The sequence below is a fragment of the Tympanuchus pallidicinctus genome, unplaced genomic scaffold, assembly GCF_026119805.1.
Source record: "Tympanuchus pallidicinctus isolate F22 unplaced genomic scaffold, pur_lepc_1.0 scaffold7, whole genome shotgun sequence".
In the NCBI taxonomy this organism is placed as follows: Eukaryota; Metazoa; Chordata; class Aves; order Galliformes; family Phasianidae; genus Tympanuchus; species Tympanuchus pallidicinctus.
Window position 1 is genome coordinate 20,689,134 of NW_026294791.1, and position 15,761 is coordinate 20,704,894.

At 38.3% G+C, this 15,761-nt stretch overlaps 1 protein-coding gene across 8 annotated transcripts in view; it reads right to left on the reverse strand.

Moving 5' to 3' along the window:
• Positions 1-2,313: 2,313 nt before the first annotated feature.
• PTPRC (protein tyrosine phosphatase receptor type C) overlaps positions 2,314-15,761 on the reverse strand; it is a 59,207-nt gene continuing 45,759 nt past the window's right edge. For 7 of the 8 annotated variants that reach the window (XM_052665837.1, XM_052665845.1, XM_052665844.1 and 4 more), the window contains 16 exons: positions 14,752-14,903; positions 14,132-14,222; positions 13,960-14,036; positions 13,684-13,720; positions 12,972-13,069; positions 11,931-12,056; positions 10,367-10,524; positions 8,925-9,060; positions 8,093-8,242; positions 7,644-7,734; positions 7,038-7,171; positions 6,138-6,272; positions 5,842-5,964; positions 5,237-5,415; positions 4,436-4,571; positions 2,314-3,653 (listed from right to left, as the gene is read on the reverse strand). In XM_052665837.1, coding sequence (XP_052521797.1) covers positions 3,384-3,653; positions 4,436-4,571; positions 5,237-5,415; positions 5,842-5,964; positions 6,138-6,272; positions 7,038-7,171; positions 7,644-7,734; positions 8,093-8,242; positions 8,925-9,060; positions 10,367-10,524; positions 11,931-12,056; positions 12,972-13,069; positions 13,684-13,720; positions 13,960-14,036; positions 14,132-14,222; positions 14,752-14,903 — 2,093 coding nt within the window. In that variant the 3' untranslated portion in view covers positions 2,314-3,383. The remainder of the gene's footprint in view (positions 3,654-4,435; positions 4,572-5,236; positions 5,416-5,841; positions 5,965-6,137; positions 6,273-7,037; positions 7,172-7,643; positions 7,735-8,092; positions 8,243-8,924; positions 9,061-10,366; positions 10,525-11,930; positions 12,057-12,971; positions 13,070-13,683; positions 13,721-13,959; positions 14,037-14,131; positions 14,223-14,751; positions 14,904-15,761) is intronic. The other variant, XM_052665838.1, reaches the window with a different exon arrangement.

The window sequence follows — 15,761 nt, forward strand, 5'->3', positions numbered from 1 at the left end:
CCATCTCAAAAATTGTGCTGTAGTTGTTAGTCATAACATAGAGCCCCCGCAAAAGGTTATACTGTAACTACTTTGTTCGTTACAGAGCACAAGAAACATAAAAAGCTAAACTAAAGAGAATGCACGACTCATCCCATTGTACTCACCTCGGCAAACAGAAGCTTGTGAAAGCTCAGGGACCCTTCCTCTCTGACATCTTCCCACACATGGCTTCACTAACATAGCATCACCATTCTTCTACTTTTCTATCACCTTCTAGACTGTAAATTGAGCAGAAATCTAACCCCTTGGGTCACATCAGTCCTTGATTAGCTTAACTTGTCTCCCAGCACACCTGTCACTTACTTATTTTTAGCCTAGATTTCAGATTATAAAATACTTTTGAACAACAACTAACTTTTAGTTGGAGGCAGCAATTACCAGTTTTTGTGCATCTAAGCTCTACCTGAGAAAATCAACAGTTTTCCATCATACTTTGCCTGTCTGTTTCTCAGGTTTGAGCTGTACCAGGTATCCAGCCCACTACAATGAAGTTGTGCTTTAACAAAGTCAGGTCAGTTTCCTATGAGCAGAGCTTGTTAGTTTGCGCTTTGTGCCCCACCTGTAATACACTTCACTGGGTTCCTGGAAGACTTGCAGATATGCCCATAGCTTACCCCTATGAGTTTGTAAGCAGTGTCCCAGCATATGAATACTCCTCTACAAAGACTGTGTCACCATCTGGTGGACTTCTGAAACTCGGGTGACAGCACAGAAGGCAAAAAAAATACAACCCTGGTGTATGCACAGCAAGATCTTGCAAGCAATCAGAACTTCTAAACTGCATTAAGACAGGCTCTCTCAATTGTTACATTGGGATTTTACGAGATTTAATTGTGTGAAGCATTATTTAATTTGAAAATAATTAAAAGCCAACAGCTCAGTTTACCCTCCAGGAATTATACTCTGAAAGACATTTCCACTCAGCATGTGGGGACAGTTTTCATGTAAGGCTCTGTTTCCCTGTCTTGGTGACTAGTAAGAACGTGCATACAGCAGAATTTCACACCGCTCGGAATTCTTCACTGAAAATGCATTCACAAATCGATCTTCAACTCTCTGTGCACTTTTTTAAAAAAAATCCACATTCTGAGGTTTGCTCTCCAAAACAAAGAATGTGATCCTAAGTGCTAAAATCGGCTCAAAAGAAAACTTCTGATATTTTTCCTGTAGCCAAGAGAAGAGAAGTAGAATCCTCCTAGGAAACAGCTTCCAAATGAAAATGAAATGCTCCAGAACGCTTACAGCCCCAGTGTTGCTGGAAGGGCTGACAAACAGTTTTTCAAGGAACCAGTATGAATGAGTATCTCCAGAGTTACACAGGATGAAGATTTGGGAAATATTTGCAGTTATTCCTACAAATAAGGGAGATCTCTGTCTGTGCACTCAGATACTGCCTGAAATAGCCAGAGAGGCTCCATGTCAACCAGATCTTAGAAGAAGAAACAGAAATGAAGTATTCTCTGTCACCCAATGATCCGCAGTGAGTAGATCAGTGTCTCAGGCTTCTCTTTTTTTCTCATTTGATCTCCAGAAGCGTTCCTCAAGACCTGCCATCACAGAAGCCCCTAGAGCTTTGTTAATGATTTAGCACAGAGCTGGCTGGAAAGAGAATTCGGATCATTGCTGAGAAGAATCCACTGTCTCTGTGATTGCTGCCACTTACTTAAGCAAAACTGTCAAGGACGCACTTAATCGAGCTGATAATTGTGAATGAATTATTTGATCTATATTAGCAGCAAAATTAAACTAATGTTTTAACCAAAGCAGTGTGACAGAGTACACTGTTGTAAAGATAGGCGGCAGATAGAACTGCCTTTTGAACACATTTCGGATCAGCAGAGGAAGGTATTGATCACAAACTGTAACGAAGAAGGAATAGTTTATGCCTTTCCGAGGATCAGAGCTCACTGAAAACTCCCAAAAAAGGTGATCTCGGAGTAGAGATGCTTTCTCTCTGGCTGCCGGCCCATCAGTGAGGTTTGGGAGGGGTGGACCCTGGATGAATTGCTTGCACCTGTGCTCCCAGGGCTGGCCGTGTCCTTTCACCAGTTGCTCAATCCCTGGTTCAGTCCCTGACCTAATGGTCCCCTGCAGTTGTTTACATAGCTCTCCAGACATTTTCAATTTTGTTTTGAAGGAGAATTTATGAACATGCACTGATAAGTGAAGTGGCACTACATCTGTTGAGCAAGTTTCTGTAATGACTTTCAGCAGAAGAAAATCAGCTTTGTTCATCTGTAATGAGAGAATTATGACACATACCCAGGCTCATATAGTTTCATAAGAATTTAATGGTGTCTTTTCCTAATGAAATTTGTTGTTTTTTTAAAATCCACATGTTGGATAGAACAAGATTTTGGGCCTTTAGAAGAAAATGGCCAGTTTAGAGACTTCAACAGAAGAAAACAATTACCACTTTGTTAACTAATTTGCTAGAATGCAGCAAGAAACAGTAAAATTATCATAGCTATAACATATAAAATCTCAAAAATAAAATAAAATCCCTGTACTAATAAAAATCTACACTTTGGAGAAAAGCATGTAAGTATTTTCCAGCTCTGAAAAAAAGTCATGTGCATTTGTGGAAGTATTCTCTTCAAATCACAGGATATAAGCATAAGAAATAAATGTGCAAGCATTTCCATCTCTAAGAATAAACAGAATGAGTTTTCTGTCAGAACTGTTGCAGTCATTTCAATCTCAAACCCTTCTTCGAGTCTAATATTGAAATTGCAGATGAATTTTTGTGGAGCAACAAGGACATCTTGAGGCAAGACAGAGAAATGCAAAACTTCTGTTCCACATTGATCTGGGAGGATAGAGGGTCAGAATCTTGGCACACAAATGTAAATGTTATCCTCTTGAATTCTTTGGCAGAGTCCCACAAGTTCCTCAGAGTATTATTAAAGCAATTCTTAGCCAGCAGTCCTGAAATGATAGGAGGCATGCTTACCCATTATGTTGCTCTACTTGCTGAAAGCTTTGAACACAGAGCTGCGTTAGCAACGTGCTTGCCATGGTGCGTTGAGTTGCTTTTCTCCTTCTTAGAGAATTGAAGAAAAAAACTTCCCACTGCTCAAAATAAGAATATAGTATTACACTGTACATATTTTAAAATGGAAAAGTATAAAGATAGTGAGGAGGCTTTTGAAGCATTAGATGCAAATCTACAAAAAATTTAACTTTCACAGTTCTTTGTCACTCTTTAGAAGTTTCAAGTATTGCTTTAAATTTGTACCTTTGAAAATCCGATATAAATGTTCTCCAAAAAGGAGGGGGAAAAAAATCATGTTTCTTACTGTGGTTAAGATTTGTTTGGTATGAAAATACCAAAAAATTTTCTAAGTTAAAACTGGAGTTGTGGGCCCATTCGTAGAACTTTCTGTCCCCTTATTTGTGTCTGCAGCCTTAAAATCATCGCAACATTCAGGAGCATCATTTGCCTCTGGAGTTGATGGAGTAAGGTCAATTGTGATCAAATCAGTTTCCTGATCTTTTTTCTCTACTTCGTTGCAAAATTCAACCTTATCTTCCTGCTGGCTGTTCTTTATTTGTCCATTCTGGGCAGGATAGGTACGAGCAATGGTGTCATACAGAAATTGGTAATGTTCCTTAAATACAAAGAGAAGAGGATAGTATGAATGGAATGCACAGAGCCCACAGATTATCTCATTCTTACTTCTTTAAAATTTTAGACATGTAGCACATAGCTGGACGTGCAGGACCATATATGAAGCAGATTCCACAGCTTCTGGCAGAGAGGACAGTGGTTCTATGGTATATTCCAATTTCATGTGTATGTAATGTCTCTGCAGCTGCCTTTATCAGATGCACCAAGCATCGCACTTTTGCTTTACAAAGCGAAGTCACCAAAGCACATTCTTCAGAGTATCTAAGCATTAAACAACTTGTACCGTGAAGACTCTGGAAGAGTTATCTATAGTCTGCACCATACTGACAAAACCATTTGGTTTGTTAGTAAACCAGAAAATGCCACAGAGATCCAAAACCTCTTAAGTGATTTAAAGTAACTAAGTTGGGGGCTCCTAATCTGTGCGATGGAGTTAGCCCCCTAACCACTCAGCCAAAGGACGCTGTACCTGCATGTCCTTTGGGCAGCTGCAAAAACACCAGTTTATGCTATTTGTAATTGTACAACATGCATCCTTCCGTAATCTGTTTTACAATTCCAGCTTTGGACTGCTGCTACAATTACAGCATAGACTGCTTTATTTATATCAGTAGTGGCCAATTCTAAAGTAGTGGTAGGTGGCTGTTCATATTCTGATTGTAATTAGTGTTCCCTATGCAGAAACAACACATATGGTTAGGAGGATATTTGACTGATGAGAAGCCTTGTGATTAGTCCTGTTATTTCACAGGATTTACTTACAAAGGTAGAGACCACTCCCAGCCTGCTGCGACGAAGAGCTTTCACTACTTGGAAAACATCTATTACTTCTTCAGTTTCTGCACTTTCCAAGAGGGTCATCAAAGCACAAAACACACCAGTCTGCTGCGATCCATCACTAAAAGAAAATGCACCTTCTTAAAATGTAAAATCAATAAGACTTCTTATTAAACAATAACTTTATTTCAAGGTCTATACAATGAATTACACATCTGAAAGGTGTTTTACTGGACAGAAATTGTGACAATTAAGGATATTTGTAGGATACACACAAGACACAGCTTATTTAGATTATATCTTGAATTAATGTGGCCATTTAGTATATCAGAGAGAAATTAGAAGTAACAGACTTACAGGCTCAGCAATGATTAGCATAATTATCTTCCTTTTAAGATAGTATGCAAGGTTACTTTATTTCTAGAAATGGTCCTAAAAAAGCCAACTTATGCACTGGGATAAACTAAATACTCTGCTGGATCCTCACTATTATTTCACTATAAGAGCACTCTGAGCTAGCACTTCTCAAAATACACATATCGGGCAAAAGCAGCTAGCTCTAATCACCTACCCCATACAGGCTTGTTGAAGAGAAGTGCACTCATCTTACAGTACTGCAATCAAAAAGGTCAATTCTGAGCTGAAAAGAACATCCTAAGGATAGCTGAGTCTCTCCCTCAAGCCACAGAAAGGCTTGTGGGAAAAGGTAGCTATCACAAAATTGTGGTTACAAAGCATACCCAAACTTCAGAGGCAGGTTAAAATATGTGCTGAGTTGAGACCCACCAGCAGTGGATGACAAGTGGGACAGTGCGGCTGTTCCTGCTGTCCTCAGAGGCTGCTCTGGCTGGCACTTTTTGTTTAAGGCTTAGAATCATATCAACTAAATCTTTGGGGTCTTCGGGAACATCCAATCCATTCCACTTGTGATATTGATACTGATACACCTTCTGCGTTTCTTTCCTCTGCAAAACAGCAGTGGAGATGTAGTTAATGGTCAGGCTGAAAGAAAAGGTTCATGTAGCAGTACATCCATTGCAGCTGATACACAAAAGAAAACCTACATTCCTGGGGAAGTACATTGTGATATGACCTCTGCCTTTATGTAATTATGAGGTAGGAAGAGGACCAAGCTTTGCTCAAAGTACAAAAGATAACTGACCTCCTGGGACTCTGCTACCACTCTCTTGGCAATGAGCTAAATGGTAAATCTGAGGCAATTTGTCACGTTTAGTGTAATTAGCAACTGGTCTAGAAGACAAAAATACTTCAATTTTTTACAGCAGAAGGTATAAGTGGTGGGAACTGCCCCTACTCTCTCTTTGGGCTAGATCTGTAATTAGAAGAACAAATGTAAAAAGCCCTTTCGTAATTTGCAAAGAATCTTCTACCTTCAGATGTGTGACATCAAATGCACGTATGGTGTAGCTAGGACAAGAGTTGACATCTGTCATTTGAACTTCTATGCCATCGTATGTTTGTCTTCCTTCTCCCCAGTACTGTGCACAGAGTTCCTAAAATAGATAAAAATACAAGTTAGTGCTTGCTGTATAAACTTCTTTATATTTTATCTTCCACGTTCACTTACAGAATGCGTTCTCTTCAAAGTAGAAGAGAATAAGAGAGTGCAGGTCAGTATTTTCTTTATATATACCTGACTTTTAATATGAGAAAATGTCGCCCTTACCTCATCCCCTTGTTTCAGCTCTGTCAGCATAACAATGACTTTGACTTTTCTTTGGAATACCATTTGCCAGAAGTCAGAAATAGTTTCCTGCAGTGGTCCTTGCGTTGCAATCATAGCTTTTGGACCCCAGTAACCCTACAAAAGAAATGTAAAATATTTTTTCCTTTAAATTCATTTCAAATGTGACTGCCATGCAACAGAACTCATTGTCATTTAAAGAGCACTAAATTAATTCTCTCTTTTGATCATTGGGAAAATATGGCCATCACAGCAGGCAACAACCTTACAAGAATTACAGAGTCAAATGACGGGAAAATCACAGTATGAATTCCAAAGTATTAATTCCAGATTGACAACAAGATGCATGCATGCTACAGGGAGTGAGGTCTCACAGTCCCATTACCTACAAAGCATATTTTTTCAGGGCTAAAACAAATATTGAATTCGATAGAACTGTTTAATTGGATCAATAAGAAATAAAGTTTACACTATTGCAACAGAGTTAGTATGCTACAAGTTCACATTAACCTACCAAGAGTAAAACTAAGTTTACACTTAATAGAAACAGTGCAGAAATAGAAACGTAAGTGTCACATTTTAAAGAATCCAGATAAATCTAATTTACCTACTAATTGCATAACATCCATTATTTTCATAAGTGACAGATAATGGCTCTCTTCTTTGGGGGTAAATATGTCACCGTAAAGCTGATAGTCCAAACTTTACTAGCACAGTTTTGTATATGTGAATAACAATCACATTTCACTTGCAGAGAAAATATTAATATGGATAAGTATGTTGTAGCAAAGTTTAGAATATTTTTGTTACTAAAATTGAAAGTTGATTTGCCAATCAAATCTTCCTTGTGAGTTACTTACAGAGGACCCTCTATATACATACAGTTATGAAGGAAGCATTAATGTATTTGCTTGATTCTTCACAGTCACTCTCCTCATCTGAGGAGTCCTCTGAATCGTGTTCGCCCTCCTTACTTTGTTCCTCTTCATTCCTGATTGGCACTCTGTTAAAGTCATCTGCATGAGACAGAGTCACAGTTACACCACACTGCTGCTCATATAACACTATTTGAGCAGGGCTGACCCTCTGTGTCATCACCCTCCTGCCACCTCCAGGGAATCCCAGCTACTGTTTTATTACTGGTGAAGATGGCCACACACATGGTGGCTTGGGTTCCCTTATGGTTTGTTTGCTTTATTCTCGGAGCTGAGCACAGGAAAGAAGTTTATCTACTCACTCTGAACTGTATCCATTTCTGAATTTGGGATCTTGCTACCAGGTATACATTTGTCACTCTCTGACTAGTAGAGGAGGGTCAGGAAACTGGGTACTGATTCTAATTTTCTATTTTCTAATTTTACAATCTTGAGAAAATTACTTAAATACATGTCTGTAAGGTAATTTACTGCCCTTGTTTGTTCAGAATTTAATAGGTTTTCTTGAAGAAGACAACAGATGAAATTCAGAAGGCTCACAGAAAATACTTACATGGAATTGTGTTGGCACTCCTATTTTTGTTTTTATTTTCCTCTCTATTCCCAGTGTTCTGTGTCCGCCATCCCTTGTAGGAAGGTAGTCTCTAAAGAAATAAGTTTGACATTATATTTGAGATGAAAATAGTTTCTTGTATCTTGGTCCCCTCTGAACACCCACATTCTGTCCTCATTTCCCTGTGCCTTGAATTCTTACTTCAATTCTATGAACTTTGGTCACATCTGGACTATAGCTTACAATTGCCAACTCCAACAAGTACAGTAACATGGAAAATATGCATGCAGACGCAACTAATCATCCTATGCCCCTAATCTTTATTAAAAATATTATCACAGAAGTGATCTATTATATATGTTGTCTCTTTCTTGTGGCTATTGTGCAAGTCACTTTCAAACCTAAGTGGGAATGAAGGCCTAGGAGACCAGAAAACAATGCTTCTTTACCTGAAATTCTGCCTCAAGTAGAGAAGGTTCACTTGGAGGATCTTTTCTTTTCAGATTGTTAAGATAGGAATGTAGTTCTGAGAGGCTGACCTCTGTTTCTCCATACTGATTGTATTCCACTAGTGCTTGATGGATAAGGATGTACTGTGACTGGTGGTAACCATTTGAAAAGTTTAAAAATGAAATTATGAGTAAACAAATTTATACCATTATTTTAAAAACAACTACCAACCACTATTTCTTACGTTGTAAGTAGTAATTACATTAAACATTATCATTAAGCAGCCATTACATTCAAAAAATCATAGGGGCTTCCAAGTTAAATATTTTGGAGCACGCAATGTGTTGGATGAAAGGTATCCTGCAAATAAATGCCACATCAATAAAAAACCATGCAATTAAGATTTGAAAGATCAGGGGGACAAAACGAAGTAAGTTAAAAACATGCATCCCATTAAGCCTACCATTGTACTCTCAACTTAACTGAAAATCCTGCTAGACAGTTTCTTCAATACAAAATTTATTTGATTATGCAAGTTCAACTCTGCTTCTTTGCACTTATGAGCTGCATGTCAAAAGCTGGATTATCAAATCTAAAAAGTAACTCTCCCCTTTCTCTAGCATCTAAACTCAGCAAGCCTAAACTTGTTAAATTTAAACTAAAAAAAAAACTTTGCTGGAAGTTCTCTCACCCTTTTTCAAAGCTGTATTTTGCATGAAAGTCTTCACCTGAATTTTAGCAGTATCCACAACTGAGCAGAGCAGTTCTGAGAAATACAGATCAAGAACTAGTAAAAGAGAGTTTTAAGTGAAAGGAACTTTAGTAAGATACCTCTACTTGAACCATGAGGCATCGCTGCCGGCGCAGCTTCACAACGTAGCCATAAACATCCACTCTGCCTTCTGCATCCAACCCCTCCAACATAGCATCAATTCCAATATAGGTCCCAGTGCGCCCAACTCCAGCACTGCAAAGTGCAAAGGGATTTGGTTATCATAGAATCAAAGAATCATTAAGGTTGGAAAAGACCTCAAAGATCATCTAGTCCAACCGTCTACCTCCCATCAATATTGCCCACTGAACTATGCCTATAAGTACTCCACCTCCATGTTTCTTGAACATCTTCAGGCACAGTGGCTCCACCATTTCCCCAGGAAACCTGTTCCTCAATCACTTTTTTGGAGAAGCTTTTCTTAATATCCAATCCCCTGACACAACTCATCCTATTGCTAGTTATGCAGGAGAAGAGGGCAATCTCCCCATTGCCACAACCTCCTTTCAGGCAGTTATAGAGAGCAATAAGGGTCCCACCCTAAGCCTCTTTTTCTTCAGACTGAACAACCTGTGTTCCCTCAGCCATTCCCAAGAAGATCTGTGTTCCAGACCCTTCATCAACTTTGTTGCCCTACTCTGGACCCGCTCCAGATGTCCTTATTGTAGTGAGAGGCCCAAAACTGAAGACAGCACTTAAGATATAGCCTCACCAGAGGCCTCTCTGCTCCTGCTGGCTGCACTATTTCTGACTCAAGCCTTCTTGGCCACCTGGACACACTCTGTTGGCTCATGTTCAGTCAACTGGTGACTAACATCTCCACGTCCTCCTCTGCACAGCTTTGCAGCTATTCTGCCTGTCATGTTTCATGGTGTTGTTGTCTTCAAAGTGCAGAACCCAGCACTAGGTCTTGTTGAACCCGATCCAATTGGCCCCAGCCCAGCAATCCAGCCTGTCCAGATTTCTCTGTAGGACCTTTCTACTCTCAGGCAGATCGACACTTCCCCCCAGTTTGGTGTTATCTTCAAACTTAATGAAGGTTTTCTTAATTCTCCTACCCAGATCATCGAGAAAGATATTAAACAGGCATATCTGAGTCCTTCCCTGAGCGAGGAGCAGTCAGCAAGAGAGCAAAAGTGAAAACAATTCTCGCTGGAAATTAATTGCAACGCTAAAAATGATGAGTCTGAGTTTTAAATGCTTTGTAGTGACAGTAAGGTCAATTCTGTCAATCATGGTGCTTATAGCCAGAATAGTGCAGCATTTACCTGGTTGCTTTTCAAAAGTCTACATATCCTCAGGTTTAGTCAATTTGAATAGAGAATGATTCACCAGAAAAAAAAGCTTTTCTTTGCATCTTTAACTACCTCCTCTCAAGTAATTATTGCACAAAATTTGGCATAAGCCAATTACTTTTGACTTTTGCTAGCTCCATTCTGTGAATAGCTTAACTTCATATTCATTTAACGTAACATAATCATTATAAATTTTTATGATTTACCTGCAATGAACCACTATTGGGCCACTAAAAAAGTTGCTGAGAGCATTCACTCTGCGTCGGAGTTTGAGAAGGAGATGTGGATCCTCAGGAACGCCATGGTCTGGCCAGCTGGTGAACTGAATGTGAGTGACATCTCTTCCAGATGTTCTTTCTCTTCCCTGGACAAAGAGAAGTATGACTTTACATATATATATATGTGTGTGTGTGCGTGTGTGTTTATGAAAAGCCAAAATCAAATGCAGATACACAAAGCAAAAGAAAAATAAGGACAAAAGTCATCAAATATTGAAACAGAAATTTCTGACAGTTTGGTGCCATGTGAGGCTCCCAGCAGCCTCTCAGGTTACAACATTTTTCATAATTTTTAATCACTTTTGATTAAAAAATAACAGTCAAGAGCTGTGAATCAGGAATTCATAATGACTTGAACAGAGGACAAGCAAAAGGTTCAAAGTGTTACAAATATATTATTCTCAGGCTAGTCAGAGAATAGCCAGAGATCCAGGGTGTAATATGTTTCCCCATTCCATTCATGAATAACTTAGTTTATAGCTCTTCTTGTTTCAAGTGATATCGGTTAGTAATTCTCTCATGTCTCCTAGAAGTAGTCTGCTGAGGGCACCTTAGATTAAGAACAATAAATAAAATAATAACAGATAAACAAAATAATATACATTTAACTGCAGACCATACAAGAAATAGACACAGTAAAGCCATAGTTTTCATCCTGTTGCAATTTTTTCCTTTTAAGATTAGTCACAGAGCAATTATTTACATCATGATAACTTACTAAGTTGCAATTTTTGCATTATTGCAATGTAATGAGAGAGAAGAGGAGGAATTTCCAGCTGAAATAATGACTCAAGATGGGTGGATTTGCTTGATTCTTCTGCTCAAGATATCTCAGTAGAATTACTCTTTGAGTTTTAATGCTTTTATCTGTGAATTAAGTTCCATTTGCCCTTGCTAAAATTTATTAGCATGAGAGAAGCAGTTAGCCTAACATGGTAATTTTTTTTTCTCAATTACTCATAGAGGAAATAACGTATTTCAGATGTGTAAAGAGAAAGCAGTTAACCATGCTCATTGACTCTTCACATAGGTAGATGGTAATTTTAAAATGTTTATATTTATATTGAGATCACTCAAATTTTGCAACTACTGTACGATTATCATGAAGTTAGGTAACAATGTCCTATGAGTCACATTGATATTGCAAAAGATAATGCTGAGATGCCTATACAGTTTCTGTATCAAGGAACAAGTTATAAGAAAATCACGAAGTATTAAGTTTTCCATACTTAACACGTTAACAGATTCCCCTTAAACACAGACGAGATACTATGAAAAATAGTTTTTTAAGTTGGGAAATACATGTCTAACTCACATTTCCTGAAAGAAATGACACCCACATCTGTCAAGTTCTCTTTTAAACAAAATGTTGCTTGGGAAACATAAGCAAAGCATCTTCCATTACTACCTAACTCTTCTCATGCTATAAATAATCTCTTAACAAAACCTACAGACTGACTCCATTCAGTCTTATGCTCCTAAATCAACTTACATTTGTGATGTGTAGTTTCTGAATTATATAGTCTGGACACATTTTACTTTCATTGATCTTCACAATAATATCTCCATATGTTGCAGAGCCATTCTCCATTGATGGCCAGTACTGGGCACACTTGTTCTATGAAGATATGAAGTTAATTGGTGAGCAGAATGACTGCAAAATGGCAGACAGCAGAGAGCTAGAACAAAGTCTGATTTAAAATAGACAATAACTTCATATCATTTTCCAATTCCCTATAGGTCTTGTTCTCCCCTGAAAAGGCAGTCAATGCTTAGGATGTCACTGCCAAACAATTCCAAATATCTATGGAATTTAACTTGGAACAGAAAGTGGGAAAAAATCTCTTATACTAGGTGACAATGTGAATACCTCCATGCAGACCTTGTGGCTGTTGCCTGAAGGCTGTAGAGAAGTTTGTTGCTAATTCTACGGTGTCTTTTTCAGCCTCCAGGGAGGAACTTTGCTCATGCTTGCTGATAAAACAACTCAGAAATGCTTTAAACCTGCATGCTGCCAACATTTTAATCTTCAAAAGCTATCAAAACTCCTCATGTTACCTTCCCTGCTCTACGTGGAGTAAGGAACATAAGCAAGCCAGAAGCATCCAACTTTCCCAATTAACGGAAGGGAAAAGATAGTAGATACAAAAAATATTATTAACTGAGGGCATTGGCAGAATATCAGAAGAGCCTAGACAGGGGAAAATGCAAATCATACATTTTTTGCCAAGTCTACAAAAAGCCAGAATTCTACCTCAAGCCCTTTTCTGGGCTTTACTTGGAAGCCCACCCTTTACTACTTACAGCTGTAAATAAAGTGACGTTTTCTGATAAGTGATAATTCCATACGGAAACACTGGTCTGGCATGCTATCCAACATAGGTTTTGACAAAGCCAGAACAACAAAAAATGAAAACAGAGGACTTAAGAAGAAAATGTAATTCACCACAGCATAGCAACCCATTCTGTTTTCAGACAAAAGAGGGATGGTTGGATGGACAGATGGATGGATGGGTGGATGGGCATTTCTCACCCTGTTTCCTTCCTCACAGCGAGTAACCATGACAATAATTGTTGCTTTCTGTTCCCAGATCATTCTCCAGAAATCATCCGTGGTTTCATCCTTGGGACCTAGAGGCAGAAAATTTCTTTACTGTGAGGGTTATATGGGCACTGGAATTGTGTCCAGGGAGGCTGTGGAGCCTCCTTCGCTGAAGAACCCGCCTAGATGCTTTCCTGTGCAACCTGCTGTAGGGAACCTGCTTTAGCAGAGCGTTGGACTCAATGATCTCCATGGGACCATTCCAACCCCTACGATTCTGTGACTGTGTGATATTTCAAGGCATTTTTTCAGAGTACAGCTACTCAAAAGCTGCCTTGATGTTAGCCCTGCAGTCTGAAAAGCTAAACAGATACCATGCAAATAACAGCCACAGACTTGCTTTTATAAGGGCTGCTGCCATTATGCTACACTTTAAAATTTTCATACGTTTTCAATACATAGCTGTGAAATGTGAAAACTCCTGCTGTAAAGTTATGTATCATCAGAAGTCTACCTCTAACATATTACTTGTTCACCATCACAAAATTCTCTAAGCTAAAACTTACTGGAGGCATTTTCTCATTAAATTTTAAAATGTCAAACTTCCAATTCCTCCTTAAATTTACTTTAAGTTTACTTTCTGATTACTCCCTAAAAAAAAGTGATTGAAAGAATAAAACAGATAATTTAAGGTTAAACTTACCTTGTGCAGCAATATATTTTCTTGGTTCTTTGAAGCCCTATTAAAATGTACAATGTTATTCAACTTAAAAAAAAAAAGAAAAAAGCATGACCAATAAGATTTGTAACTTTAAAAATGAATTCCATATGCAACAGTCCAATAATCTCAAATACATTGTAAAAATGGAACGAACACATGAGGACATCTTCAAAGCTGTGTTCTTCAAACACATGAAATGCATAGGCTCAAAATTTCTTCAGTAAGGCCTATAATTTTGTACATGTAAAACTCACTCACATCAATATAACTTGCGTTGATATAGTCTGATCCCGGGTCTCCTGGAATCTCAGAGAGCTCAACACGGTTATGATCATCTGTTTAAATTATTTGAAACAAAATAATTATACTCTCACAAGGAACTGAGAAAAGAGGTACCAATACACCACGTAAAAACTGTAAAAACACTCACATGGAAGAATATCGATGTAACGGTTTTTGTTCTGATTATGGCTCCTCTTAGCCTCCTTCATTGGAAATTTAGTGAAAATTCTTGGTATGCTCTGTAAATAACCATGTTTATTTAACTGGTAATCACATACTTCAAATAGCTTTTGTTTACCACCAAATACATACAGAAGACATTTGGTACTGCTAAGAATCTGGAAGACAGCATTCTGTTTCATACAATTCTATTTCATATATTTCTGTCATTTATAACAGTCATGACATTTATTTTCTTTCGTTATATATCTCCACAATATTATTTATATCCCCAAGCCTACACAGTAAGAGAGACTAGAGAAAATCTACCTCGATAAGCACTTTTGAATTAGATAATTTTTAAACTATGCATTTTATACTTTTGCTGAAAAACACCTCCAGAAAGAAAAGGAAAAATTGTAATATGATCTAGCAAGTAAGTAGAAAAATTAGCTGGAGCCTTATTTGACCTTTGATGAGAATTCACTGAGGTGTCTGTTCTTTGGGTTTTATTTGCAAGCAGTGCATATACTTCAGAAATGCTCTTGAAAAGAATTCTTCCCACCACCTGGCCACAAATCTGTGGTATACTTCAAGCCAGTCACAAACCTGAAATTCATCCAAGAAAAGTCTTCCTTCGTCAGCAATCTTCCTCTTGTATGTCTCCAACAATTTCTCTGAAGGTATTGGATCTATGTTCAAAAGCTGCCTTTCATCATCTTTAACTGTGTAAATATGTCGAACATTTATCTTTACTGGCGCTTAAAACACAAATTACATTTCAGCAAATGTGATTCTCAAACTGTCAGCTGTATTAACAAAAGGACAAACCCATTTATTTTAACTGAGCACGTTAATTTTTCACGAACTGGTGTCCCTCAGGCGATCTACAAGGAAACAGGTCCCAGGAATAACAGAACTTGCCTAGCTGTGCTGTAGAGTTGAGAATGCACCAGCAGGGCGTGTGCGGGGCTCCTGCCTGAGCAACACTTTTCTACAAAGTGGCGGTTCTAACACCTGGGTCAGTGCAACAGACTGCCCAAACACCCACCGTAGTTACGTGGGTGTTCTAATTCTTTATTGGCAATGGTAAATTGAATTACTGTATAAACAGCCTGTTAACATTTCTCTTGAAATATAACAAGACATGTTGCCTATTTTTCCCAATTTTCTCTGACATATTCTCCATCAGATTCCGTTGTAATAATCTGTAATATTATGTTTAATGACAATGAATGACAAGGCTTAACATCTCTAACTATATTTTTTCACTTCTGCTTCAGAGATTTCTTTAAGCAATGAGTCGGAACAAATGGATTTGAATATCAATATTGTACAACGTCCCATTTAATACAAGGGCTGCCCCAAAAGTAATGCCTCTCATTTCACAATGTTGGCCCACGATGTCAGAGGTGGATGATGGCGGTATGGCAGTAGAGGTCGGACCTTCCTACCAATATTCCAGCAACATGCTGTTGCTGTGTGACAGATGGCAGCAGAGGGGCAATCTGACAAAATGGCATCTGACATGGAAATGTGTTTGAAGCAAAGATGTGTCACTGAATTCCACCATAGGGGAACAATGGCACCCAATGACATTCACTGACACTTGCTGAACA